The 13,942-nt window shown below is 42.7% G+C and overlaps 1 protein-coding gene across 1 annotated transcript; it reads right to left on the minus strand.

The window, feature by feature from the left end:
• Positions 1-3,383: 3,383 nt before the first annotated feature.
• Positions 3,384-4,408, minus strand: fitm1l (fat storage inducing transmembrane protein 1, like). Its single transcript, XM_061839639.1, has 2 exons — positions 4,230-4,408; positions 3,384-4,014 (listed from the first exon to the last, which is right to left on the minus strand). The coding sequence occupies exons 1-2, from the start codon at positions 4,406-4,408 to the stop codon at positions 3,384-3,386; spliced, it is 810 nt and encodes a 269-aa protein (XP_061695623.1).
• Positions 4,409-13,942: the final 9,534 nt, after the last annotated feature.

The raw sequence follows: 13,942 nt of genomic DNA on the forward strand, positions 1-13,942 counted from the left end.
AGGACCATATCAAGGTTCTGGCGTGGCCTAGCCAGTCTCCAGACCTAAACACAATAGGAAATCTTTATATTGAGGTGAAACTCCGTGTTTCTCAGCGACAGAGAGAAGATCTGTGTGGAGGAGTGGGCCAAAATCCCTCCTGCAGTGTGTGCAAACCTGGTGAACAACTACAGGAAACGTTTGACTTCTGTAATTGCAAACAAAAGCTATTGTACCAAATATTAACATTGGTTTCCTCAGGTGTTCAAATACTTATTTTCAGCTGTATCACACAAATAAATCGTTAAAAAAATCATACATTGTGATTTCTGGATTTTTCTTTTTAGATTATGTCTCTCACAGTGGACATGCACCTACGATGAAAAGTTCAAACCCCTCCATGATTCTAAGTGGGAGAACTTGCAATATAGCAGGGTGGTCAAATACTTATTTTCATTGCTGTAAGTGGCTAATAACCAGTAATGATTAGATGCGTGCAAATTTCCCCAGCTGATGAACGAGCCTCAACTGTGACAGCCACAGCTTTATCCTGTCAGGTTGACCCCACAGGAGGTTAGAAGGACAAATTTGGGTGGGTTTTCTCAGTTTTTTTGCAATTTTGTGCAGAGCTCGTCGGCATCTTGGATTAAAAAAATGTTGTTTATTTTCAATTTCTTTTTCAATTAATGTCCAAAATATGTGTAATAATAATATTACTTCACATTGGAGGGTTTATTGTACATAGAAATTTTGGGGAGAGTCTTCCTTTAAGGCCAATAAGTTCTATCTTGGTCTCATCAAACCAGAAAATCTTCTTCCTCAGCATCTTGAAGTCCTTCTAGTGTTTTTCGCAAACTCCATGCAGGTTTTTGTGTGTCTTGCACGGAGGAGAGGCTTCTGTCGCGCCATGCTCCCATGAAGCCCCGACTAGTGCAGGGCTGCAATGGTGGTTGACTTTCTCAAACTTGCTCCTGTCTCCCCACAGCATCTCTGGAACTTAGCCACAGTGACCGTTGGGTTCTTCTTTACCTCTCTCACCAAGGCTCTTCTCATCTTGGCTGTGTGATATTTTAGTTTTTCTTTTTTGATAAATATGCAAGACTTTCAACAATTCATTTCAAAATAGGAACTGCAAATTATTTTAGAAAAGGGCTACAATATTACAAAAAGTGATAGACTTAAGAGGGTCTGAATACTTTTCACACACATTGTGTGGTTCAGCCCCATATATATTCAATTTCTTGCCAAATGTGTGCTTTAACTTGGGGGTCAGATGTTTGAAGAGATAAGTTTCACAGTTTTATTTTTCACCTTTTAAGATCCTAAAATTCATACCCTCAATACAGACACATCAATTTTTAAAAATTTTAGTCGCGTAATATGTTCGAGAATATGATAGATATCATCAATACCCTTTACAATAGTGTATTGTTTCCTTAACATTGTCAGAAACAATTGACACAATTTGAATGACCTCCACAGCGACATGGAAACCTCAAAGTATGTTTCACCCGTAGTTAGCATCAGAAATTCATTGTTTTAGTTGAGGGATTTTCAGTACACGACACTTGTGTACTTGGATTAGCAACAGAAAAAGTTTGCTCTCATACAGCAGCAGAAAGTCAGGACGCAGCCAGCATTATGATGCAGTGTGCAAATGGGAAACAATGTTTTATTTAAAACATTTCTCATATTCAATGATTTTTTTCCACTTATAATTATGTGCCAAGCAAACCAAAGCAAAGCAAATTTATTTGTATAGCGCATTTCATACACGAGGTAACTCAATCTGCTTTACACGATTAAAGGCATTTGAAAACAAAGAGATAAAACATTTAAAATGGGATAAAAACAATAAAAATGAATAACTAAATATTTTTTTAAACGACAATTAAAACCGCATACAGTGCAAGTAATATGATCAAAAAGTGGATATATCTTAAAAGCAAAAGAAAAAAGAAGAGTTTTCAACCTGGATTTAAAAACATTCACACTTGGGGCTGACCTCACCTCTGTTGGCAACTTATTCCATTTGTGTGCAGCATAATAGCTAAAAGCTGCTTCACCATGTTTGCTCTGGACTCTGCGCTCCACTATTAGACCTGAGTCAGTCGATCTCAGAGCTCTACTGGGTTTGTATTCCTTAAGCATTTCTTTCATGTATTCAGGACCTAAATCATTTAGTGATTTATCGACCAGTAGCAGAACTTTAAAATGTATTCTAAAGTTCACTGGAAGCCAGTGCAAGGACTTTAGGATTGGCGTTATATGCTCTGACCGCTTTGTTTTGGTCAGAATGCGAGCTGCAGCATTCTGAATGAGCTGCAGCTGTTTAATACTCTTCTTGGGGAGTCCAGTCAGAAGACCATTACAGTAGTCAAATCTACTTGAGATAAAAGCATGGATGAGCTTTTCCTGGTCTGCTTGACACATACAAGACTTGACTCTAGATATGTTTTTCAGATAGTAGAAGGCAGGTTTTGTGATTGATTTGATATGATTGTTGAAAGGAATCAATCAATCAGAAAACCAAAGTTTCGGACCTGGTCTTTGGTTTTTAAGGTAGAGAGTCCAGGTGTTTACTCACAGCAATTCTCTTTTCTTTATTGCCAAAAACAATTGTCTCAGTTTTGTTGCGATTTAGTTTAAGAAAATTTTGGCTCATCCAGTTATTTATCTGATTTACACAATACCTCAATTGAACTGTAGTCATCTGGAGACACTGCTAAGTATAACTCTGTGTCATCTGCATAACTATGGTAGTCAAAATTAAAGTTTTGAAGAATTTGACACAAGGGTAGCATATACAGGCTTAACAGGAGAGGTCCAAGAACTGACCCTTGAGGGACCCCATAGGTCATTGCCATTTGCTGAGACCGAACACCTAGGTTATTTTATCTCACATTCTATTTCTTACACCCACACCATATGATGTGAAATACAAGAGCCTCGAAGTAGATTCAGTGGGACCTACTAAGTCAAAAACAACACAACTAAAACTGATATCCAATTTGGTGTACAGTGCATCTCGGTCCATGATATAGATTACAGTAATATTTGTAGCGTCACCACTCAATTGAGAGAAATGGGTCAATTTATTTGTGTAAACCGCCATCTGACTAACAACAATGTAAAATTGTTGGTCAAAAATGAACCAATTTGACAAAGTCCTGATTAGTTGTTGAAAAAGTCTTGTGGTAAATGTGGTTTATTTGTTTTCTACCTTCAAGATACTCAAAGCCCTTTGACACCCTCTTTCAGCCACAATAATTAAAGATTAACAGTTTGATGGGGAAAAAAACACATCTCAGACAGAAAAAGCAGTGCTGGGATCAATTTGAGGTTAACTGGGGGGATCCCACGATGACACCTACTTGTGCTATTTCTCAGATCTGTGTTCCCCATCAGTCTTGGTTTTTGAGAAGCCCAAATCCAGGTCTCCCAGGGCAGTACCAGCAGGGAGCCTGACAGTACCACCCTTGATACAATCCCCTCCAACACAAACAACCAAGTGCCCCTCCTATCAGCTGGGTGGGGAATTGAGGGAAGTAAGCAAGGAGGCAGAGGAGGAGGAAGAGCCAAAGACTGAGCAAGAGAACACAGAACAGGAAGAGCATCCTCAGCGGGGCATCAGAACATCCACCAAGGCTCAGATAAGGGCCAAACACCGCTGTTTCCTCGGCGAGCAGAAGGCAGCAGAGACACAGGAGGAAGACATCCTCGGAAACCTCATAACCTCTCCACAGCATCCCGGCTTTGAGGCATTCCGCCTTGCTCTCACCTTCTCTCAACACTAAGATAGGCAGACTGTCATTATTCTCCGGGTTTCCTGGCAGGGGCTCATAGCAGCTTCCTGTAGCATTTTCGAGAATGCCGAGAAGTTTGCAGAAGACGAACCACAGCCCACCAGCAACTCCAAGCCGGGAGAGATGACGGAATGACAGCGAGAGGGAACGACGGGTGGAGAATGACAGAAGGAAGACAAAGGAACCAACGAAGATGCATGTCCATCCCCAACCAGATCGCAAAAACATCCTGGAAGAACAAGTAATTCTAAGTAACACGAACATTTTAATAGAGTAGCCACTACAGTGTCAGTACTGTGAACTACTGGTTAGTACATCTGCCTAACAGTCTGAAATTTGTTAGTACCACCAGTGTGAAGACAATACAAAGTTTCTTGTGTGGGTGTCAATCACAACATCCTCACCCTAATGCATCACATTAAGGCAAAGAGGAAATAGCCTCACCTGTACAGGAAGTGGCTTCTCTTGGCAAAGATGCTGTGCTGGGATACCCAGAGACTGAGCACGGGCCCAAACACCACCGTAGCAGACAATGCAAGGTGGAAATGCCGACGGAACAAAGTGTTTCCCAACAGGTGGCCGGCCAGGTCTGTCAAGACCACCAGCACTGTGTTGAGGATCATCTCGACCGGGCCACAAAAAATATCCCGTTGCTGTCTTGAATGTAGTCCTTCGGAGTCTTATGAGCATGCACTAGTTCATTAGATAAGATTCAAATCCATTCTTGAATTCCCTTGATGTAAGACACAAATTACAAATCACAAATGATTTCCTTGTTAAAAAGAGTTTACCTAGAGACATACAATCCTAAATGGCCAAATCCTGAGTTCTGATTCTTTGCTGCATTGATAGAAAACATGCAGATCCTGGAGAGATTCTAAGCTTCTGTGACTTTGTAAGCTGCCTACACGCAGGACAACATGAACCAGCCAACTGCTTTGTGGCATTTCAGGCTCCAAATATGTGCACGCTTAAATCCACCCGTGAAATTCTTCAGTCATGGTAAGAAGGGCTGACTCACGGCGGTATGTGATGTCTGAGAGCAGTTTGAGAAATTTGAGATGCCATCCACCTTCTTGAACATTGGACACTAATTTCTCACGAGTTGGTTGCTGTGTAAGGGCTGACCCAAATCTCTCAGCAAAGACTACACCAAACTGCAACCTGACAGCTCCTACTCCAAGATCTCACATTCATCTCAAAACAATACACACTAATATAGGACAAGGTCTGGACCTGGGGACGTTGTACAGTGTTGTTTGGAAATCAAAGAACTTTCAAAGTCGACTGGTCATTTGTTTCAGTTGTTTGAACTGATGTACAAGCAAATGAAAAAATAAACACATGAAATCATGAATTAAACATTTGGCAATTATGTATCATAAAATGAATGTGTGTGTGTGTGCGCGCGCGTGTGTGTATTCATAGCACTAACCTTTAAACTGAATCTAGGCAGAAGCTCAACAGCTGTGACAGTCCATCTTTGTGGGTGGGTGATATGAGCTGAATATTATAGCCCAATATTTTAAGAAATGTAAATGTTTACTATTTAAGGTACAGTTTTACAGTAATTAGTTCTTGCAGTCAGCATTTGTTCATAAAAACTACCTAAATCTACCTTATCTATACGCAACAAATTCCATCTTGATTTAAGTTATTTTTCTTCTCAGCTTGTTCAACAAAGCCCCCCCTGCCCCCCCCCCAAAAAAAACAAAACAAAAAAAACTTCTGTCAGACTGGTCCAGGGCTAAAGATTGTAAGGGATTATATTTAACCTAGAATACATTTCATTAGTGATATGAAATGTATCAGGGATATGAGTAATTTTTTTTTAACATTTGGGTGATTCACGACTAAATTACAGAAGTGAATGTGAGTGTAGATGATTGTTTACCAGTTCAATTGTCCAGGAGAATAACCGCCTCTCATTTCAAAGTCAGCAGGGATAGGCTCCACCTCGCCTGCAACCTTCAAGAGGACAAGTGCTATGAAAATGGATGAACGTTTCGAGGATACAGACACTGTACACCCGCATTTTAGGGATTTAGTAACTCTTGCAACATCAGAATTGAAAATAACTTTTTTTTCCCCAATCTTAATGCTTCATGTGGACAAATGGCGTCAAAATCACTGTATATTTCTAGACATCACACCCAGGATCTGAGTTCAAGCACATTCCTAAGGTGCTCTACTGGACTGAAATCTGTTGACTGTGCTGACCATTTCAATCTAGTTTCCCCCAGGGTGTAGGATGAGGAGAGCAGTGCTCTTCACTGAGCTCCTTAACGGGTAGACATGGTCAGGGGTGCCCTCGTGTGTGCTCTTCTGTTGTGGCAGTCCATCTTCCTTCAGATTTTTCTTTTGTCTGGATCATACAACAAGACAAATTTGGTCTACTTATGATCGCAGATTACTGCCATAAAATCTTCCCATATCTCAGTCAGCGAGTGGCAACATTACACAACTTGCGCAGTATTCCAATACCACCGGATCCCATCCTTTGCAATCACTGGGCTTTTTATGTATGGATACCTCATTTGTGCATTATAGTTATTTACTTCATCCTCAGACCACCCAGTGTCAGTGTGAGACCACATCTACGTAACTGTGGGGCATTGGGTTGGCATGGGGGGGGGGCAGCACATCCCCATGCTAAAAAAATATTAAGTCATATGAAGTTTCTGGCAACAGCTACTACACTAATGAGTCTCTCACCCCGAAACTTTCACTCGCACCGCCAGATATGCAGCCGTGCTCTCTCTCTCTCTCTCTCTCTCTCTCTCGCTCTCTCTGTCTCTGTCTCTGTCTCTGTCTCTTTCTGTCCTTGTCTCTTTTTTTGTTTCTTTCTCTCTCTCTTTGTCTCTCTAGCTGTTTTTCTCTCTGTCATTGTCTCTTTTTCTTTGTCTCCTTCTCTCTCTCTCTCCCTCCCTCTCTACTTCTCTCTGTCTTTCTTTTTCTCTTGCACTTTATTATTCACTTTCTTGCTCTCAATCTCTCACACACACATTCAGCATGATGCTACTGAGGTTGTGTTTACAGCTGACTTCTGTCACTCCCAATTAAAGCAGCTCATCTCATTCCCTTGAAATGTGGGAAAATGTGCAATTGCAACGATCCAGTGCATGAATGGAACATTGTCCTGGATATAGTCATGGTGTGGAAGCACACAACGTAAAAAAATCAAATGGTGATAACGCTACTGACTTAAATGTCTGAGCTCAGTATCTGTGTGTCTGTGCCCTGATCTAAATCATCAAAATCCATTGGATCAGTGGTCTACTTGCAACAGTATTTAGAGATGGTCTGAGCAGGTGCAAATCTAAATCAATTTTCTGCCACCAAATTGTCACTCTGTCAGGCGGATGTCCAAGGAGACACACATTGCTGCGTTGATGTCCATCTTGGTGAAGTCTCGTCCGCTGTCTTGAAACACCCATCTTGGTGCAGGCCAGTGCTTCACATTTATTTTCTGTTGCGAACCCTGCAGGAAGAAGAAAAAAAATTGCGACCCCACCCCATCTGCAGCCCCACCACTATACCGCCATATAACATTGCATATACTGTAATTGATAATCTCTTTTAATCCTTATATACATTTAAGAAACTACACAAGAAAGAGATATAGAGTGGCTTACAATAAAGAATACAATTACTAATGTTGTTTTCAGTCTATAACAGAAAATAAAGTGCATCATTTTCTTGACAGATGCAAATCATGTTCTACAGGGTGTCACACACACCCCGCCCCCCAACCCCAACCATTGCATGAGGGGTCATGCCCCACTCTTTGAAAAGCACTGGTGTCAACTCCTCTGCTGTGTTGTAATGACCATCTTGGTGCAGACTACTCTAGCAAATGAACAAATACATAGCAAGCCTTACACTGGCATGATAAACAGGATATGCAGCCTGCTGCAGATGTGCCGTCTATGAAAATAGAACTTTTTTGTGATAAAAATGCATGCCACTGCGGATATTGTTCGATCAGAAACACGTTAAAAGATTTGTAGGTGTTGAATGTGGGCACTCAAAAAAAAAAAAACAAAACAAAACAAAACCTGTCTTTGCCTTAGTTTGTAAATTTTCAGGTTAAATCTCTTAAATTTTTCATTGTAGACTGCAACTACAATAACATTTTGAATTCTAAATGCTAACTGTCTCAACTGGACCTTTTATTTTATGGAACATTTGTGGTCCTATTGTCGAAAAACACAATTTATTCTCGCACATTGCCACGGAAGGGTCAAATGTTGGGCAATTGTGAAAGCAGTCTGCTCACTTGTCATGGCTAGTAGATACGTACGTGTGGTACACACTATTGTACTTTGACAGGAAGTGATGTGGCCACATGCGATTGACTGTTGGTGATTTGAATCAATTCATTTACAGAGATTAAAATCTAATGAATTATGCCCCATAATTAGAGGATACATGATTGGTTGCTTGATAACTGTATACAGTTCTACAGGTGTACGGACATCAAGGAGGTATACGGATCAGCATGATGTAGGCTCACAACTTTATATTTTCAGTGGCATGGTGTAATTGTGGTAAACAAGTCCGCCACAGAGGGGAGAGCTTCTGGTGCCTCCTCCCAGATTCGAAAAACACGTATGTGGATGTTGACGAATGGAGTCACGAATCAAAATGGAGATTAATGCTTCACAGCCCATCATAGCAATCCCAAGAAACACAAACATTAAAACACAAGTATTCAGACACGTTTATTAATCATTTATTCTATCAACCAAAAGATGCTTTGACCTCTTATATTTTGTTCTGACACAAATTACACTAAGCATTAAGCAAATAATATTTATCATAGTATTCAACATCCATCCATCCATTTTCTTAGCCGCTTATCCTCACATGGGTCGCGGGAGTGCTGGAGCCTATCCCAGCTGTCAACAGCCAGGAGGCGTGGTACCAGCCAATCGCAAAGCACATGGACACAGACAACAGTTGCACTCACAATCACACTTGTAGGAAATTTAGAGTCTCCAATTAATGTTGCATGTTTTTAGGATGTGGGAGGAAACCGAGTGCCTGGAGAAAACCCACGCAGGCACGGGGAGTACATGCAAATTCCACACAGGTGAGGCCCGGATTGAACCCTGGTCCTCAGAACTGTGACGCTAACACTTTACAGCCCCCCCCACAGGATGCTTGTTGCATCACCTGTCAGGCAATTGGCTGACCTCATGGCCACTTACATGTCCTTCCAAGTATGATAACACAATGCCATATCTTGCGATACCGTTGAGGGATGTGCATGCCCCAACAGGAATGTCATGAAGGGTGGGGAGGGGGGGGGGTGAAAGTGGATGTCGAAGGGAGCGTCTGGAGAGTGATGATTGCTAGTTGGCATGCTCACCTTACTGGTTTGAAATGAGTCACCTTGCTGGTCTTTGAACGTGAATGAGTGGGGTCTTTTAGGGATACTCCAGCTTTCTTGCACAGCCCCAAAAAAATGCACGTTTCGTTCATTGACGACTTCAGGTTGGCCACAGGTGTGAATGGTTGTCCATGTTTTTGCCCAATGATTGACAGGTGATCAGTCCAGATTATACAGTGAGCCAGTTGTGGTATAAGTTGATGAATGTATTTAAATTCTTGGTTATATCTATAAGTGGGAACTCATGGTTTTCTTTTTATTTTTGTTTGAACTCCAACCAAGATTGACATTCGAGTTACATAGAAATTTTGGCACACTTCATTTACGGTTGAACACTTTGGGAAGCTATTTATTTGTTTTTGTGTTCATTTAACTTCTTCTCTGCTGACCCTGGGAACCCCATGCACATTTTGTTCATTTTAAAACAAAGATATCGATTATTTTACATGAACAAACCTTGCGTTTGTTGCAAGTCTGAAAGCAAATGAACATGTTTAGGAGGAATATCATTTTTTAATAATACCTTTGTATTGTTAGACAAATTATAACAAATCATTTTAAATTATTATTGTATTTGTCCTTTTACTACAACAAAATAGATTCAAACATCAATCATTTTTCATTTATCATTTTTACATTGTAAAACAAACATTTTAGCCTTTGCTGAAGTTAAGGAGAAGTAATATTAACATAGCCTTGCTCATCGAAGCGGAAGCTGTTTTTCTTTTTTTTGAGGGGGGTTATTTTGTATTTTAAGAGACTAGATATTTACGTATGACTTGTACCATTGCTAAAAAGAAATGTAGTCATGGGCTTGAATATTTAATAAAAGTGCATGTTCTTATTGAGCCAAATGATTATTTCAACAATGGCAAAGCTTTCATGGTGTAGAGGTCACCACTTGGGATTTGGCACCCACTGATAAAATGTACGTAAATAGTGAGGGGTGAGCACCGTGGTTCCCAATTCCGATCTTGGGGCAGAAGATGCAAAAGGTGCGAACCACAGTTCACATTGAAGACGGTCTCATTCGACTTTTCTAGAAAACATACACATTTATAATTTTAGTCTTAATACTTTGCTTATTCCTGTTGTAAAAGGGACTCTCGGCACATGCGCTGGGCCTCACACTTGGAATCGAATAAAGATCATGTGCAGCCGTGTGGTCACAGTAACTGTCAGCACTTTAATCTTACCACTAATCCTACGAAAACATTGACTGACAGCACAGGCAGCTGCCTGTGGAATCAAAATTGGCTCTGCCTTTTCCTGTTGCTGAATATATTCCGTAAGGGTACAGCAAATCCCCTCAAAAAAGAAAAAAAAACTCATAGGCTAATAAAAAACAAAGTATTGTAAGTAAGGGAGTCGGAAATGCAACTTGATCTGAATTCCAATTATATAGTAAATGTGGCGCAGCTGTAAAGCGTTGGCCTCACAGTTTTGAGGTCCAGGGTTCCATCCCGGCCCCGCCTGTGTGGAGTTTGCATGTTCTCCCTGTGCCTGTGTGGGTTTTCTCCGGGCACTCCGGTTTCCTCCCACATCCAAAAAACATGCAACATTAATTGGATACGAGTCTAAATTGCCCGTAGGTGTGATTGTGAGTGCAAATGGTTGTCTCCATGTGCCCTGCGATTGGCTGGCAACCAATGCAGGGTGTACTCCTGCCTCCTGCCTGTTGACAATCGGGATAGGCTCCAGCACTCCCGTGAACCTTGTGAGTATAAGCGGCTAAGAAAATGGATGGATGGATGGATAGTATAAATGACAATACATACCTATGGTCAAAAGTCCAATATTCAGTATTGTAAAAACCACAATCATGACTTTAGCTATGGACTTTCTCTTATCAATAATTGGTAAAGAATAATTTCAACAACAACATCAATAATACTAATCATATCGGGAGCAAGATAAGGGCCGCGGTCAGCTCTTGTCAGTCAGCTGCTGTTTTTCACCGGCCATGACTGCTTGTGCATGCTTTCCAACATCAACTACTAGAGGAGTGACCTCATCTGCACTTCTGCTATCAGGTGTAAATGCCGTTGATAAGTGAACCCTTTCAAATAGTATCTGTATTGTCTGTGTTGACGAGGTCAGGAACGAAAGCAAATAAAAGCTTTATCAATAGAAATCAGATGGACTATAATAATAATCTGTGCAAATGTTACATGGCAAAGAAAGAAAAAGAACCATGTTTTGTGTAGGTTGAGTCTTAACTATGAAGGTCAATGATGACAGATTTGCACGGCAGAACCTCTCAGTTAGAATTCTGGCCTCACATTTTATTCATTCAGATGTTGTTTCCCATATTAAACAATTGGAACCCAAATGACCTCTTCAAAGTGTTTGTATTGTATGCTCAGGGATTGAGGTCACATTCTTAAGTATTGTAGAAGTGTAAAAACAAGTCAAGCACTGTCCAGTAATACTTAAGAACATTAAATAGCAGTGCTGTACTCAAGATCACACTAGTGGAGATTAGATAATTTTGGGGGTGGAGAACGGGACATGCCGAGACTGTGACAAGCCCAAGAACAAATGGAACGAAAAACATCTGCTGATCCTAAATTCTTTGTAGTGTCAGGATTATGTGTTTAATGTTTGTAGCCACGTGTAAAATTTACAACATCCATCCATCCATCCATCCATCCATCCATCCATCCATCCATCCATCCATCCATCCATCCATCCATCCATCCATCCATCCATCCATCCATCCATCCATCCATTTTCTACCGCTTCTCCGGGTCGGGTCGCAGGGGGAAGTAGCTTCAGCAGGGATATCCAGACTTCTCTTTCCCAGGCCACTTCTTCCAGCTCTTCCGGAGGGATCACCATGCGTTCCCAGGCCAGCCGAGAGACATAGTCTCTCCAGCATGTCCTGGGTTGTCTCCGGGGTCTCTTTCTGGTGGGACATGCCCTGAACACCTCACCAGAGAGACGTCCTGGAGGCATCCGAATCAGATGCCCCAGCCACCTCATCTGGCTCCCTTCAATGCGGAGGAGCAGTGGCTCGACACTGAGCCTCTCCTGGATGACCAAGCTTCTCACCCTATCTCTAAGGGAGAGCCGGGAACCCTGCGGAGGAAACTCAATTCGGCCGCTTGTATCCGGGTTCTTGTTCTTTCGGTCACGACCCACAGCTCGTGCCCATAGGTGAGGAACATAGATCGACTAGTAAATTGAAAGCTTCGCCTTGCGACTTAGCTCCCTCTTTACCACAACGGACCGATACAAAGTCCGCATCACTGCAGACGCTGCACTGATCCGTCTGTTGATCTCCCACTCCATTCTTTCCTTGCTAGTGAACAAGACCCCAAGATACTTGAACTCCTCCACTTGGGGCAGGATCTCATCCCAACCCGGAGAGGGCACGCTACCCTTTTCCAACTGAGGACCATGATCTGTGATTTGGAGGTGCTGATTCTCACCCCAGCTGCTTCACACTCGTCTGTGAACTGATCACGACCTGATGAAGCCAACAGAATCACATCATCTGCAAAGAGCAATGCTGAGCCCACCAAACCGGAGACCCTCTACACCTCGGCTGCACCTACAAATTCTGTCCATAAAAGTTGTGAACAAAATCAGTGACGAAGGGCAGACTTGGCGGAGTCAAACACTCACCGGCAATGCAGACCAAACTCTGACAGCAGTCGTACAGGGACCGAACAGCCCGTATCAGGGGGTTCAGTATCCCATACTCCCGAAGAAGCCCCTATAAGACTCCCCAAGGGACACAGTCAAACGCCTTCTCCAAGTCCACAAAACACATGTAGACTGGTTGGGCGAACTCCCATGCACCCTCGATGATCCTGGCAAGGGTGCAGAGCTGTTCCACTGTTTCAGGACCAAAACCACATTGCTCTTCCTAGATCTGAGATTTGACTTCCGGTAGGACCCTCCTCTCCAGCACTCCTGAATAGATCTTACAAAGGAGGCTGAAGATTGTCATCCCCCTATAGATGGAACATACCCTGCGGTCCCCCTTCTTAAAAAAGGGGACCACCACCCCAGTCTGCCACTCCAGAGGCAATTTGTCCCCGATGTCCACGCAATGTTGCAGAGGCGTGTCAACCAGGACAGCCCCACAAAATCCGGAGCCTTTAGGAACTCCGGGCGAATCTTATCCACCCCTCGGGCCCTACCACCAGAAAGCTTTTTAACAAACTCGTTGACCTCAACCCCAGAGCACCCACACTCAGCTTCCTCATGGGAAGGGTTGTTGGTGGAATTTAGGAGGTCTTCGAAGTATTCTCCCCACCGACTCACAACATCCTGAGTCGAGGTAAGCAGTGCCCCATGCCCACTATACACAGTGTTGACGGTGCACTGCTTCCCCCTCCTGAGATGCTGGATGGTGGAACAGAATTTCCTTAAAGCCGTCTTGAAGTCATACTCCATGGCCTCACCAAACTTCTCGCACGCCCTTGTTTTTGCCTCAGTGACCACCGAAGCTGCATTCCGCTTGGCCAGCTGGTACCTATTAGGTGCCTCGGGAGTTCTGCAGGCTTAAAATGCCCGATAGGACTCCTTCAGCTTGACAGCACCCGTCACTGTTGGTGTCCTCCAATGTGTTCTAGGGTTGCCGCCACGACAGGCACCGACCACCTTACGGCCACATCTCTAGTCGGTCGCTTCAGCAATGGAGGCACGGAACACCGTCCACTCTTACTCAATGTCCACCGCCTCCCCTGGAATGTGAGCAAAGTTCTTTGCAACTCTGGTTCTGCTTAAGAGACCCGTTCTTCCCAATCAC

Source organism: Syngnathoides biaculeatus, chromosome 13 (assembly GCF_019802595.1).
Source record: "Syngnathoides biaculeatus isolate LvHL_M chromosome 13, ASM1980259v1, whole genome shotgun sequence".
NCBI lineage: Eukaryota > Metazoa > Chordata > Actinopteri > Syngnathiformes > Syngnathidae > Syngnathoides > Syngnathoides biaculeatus.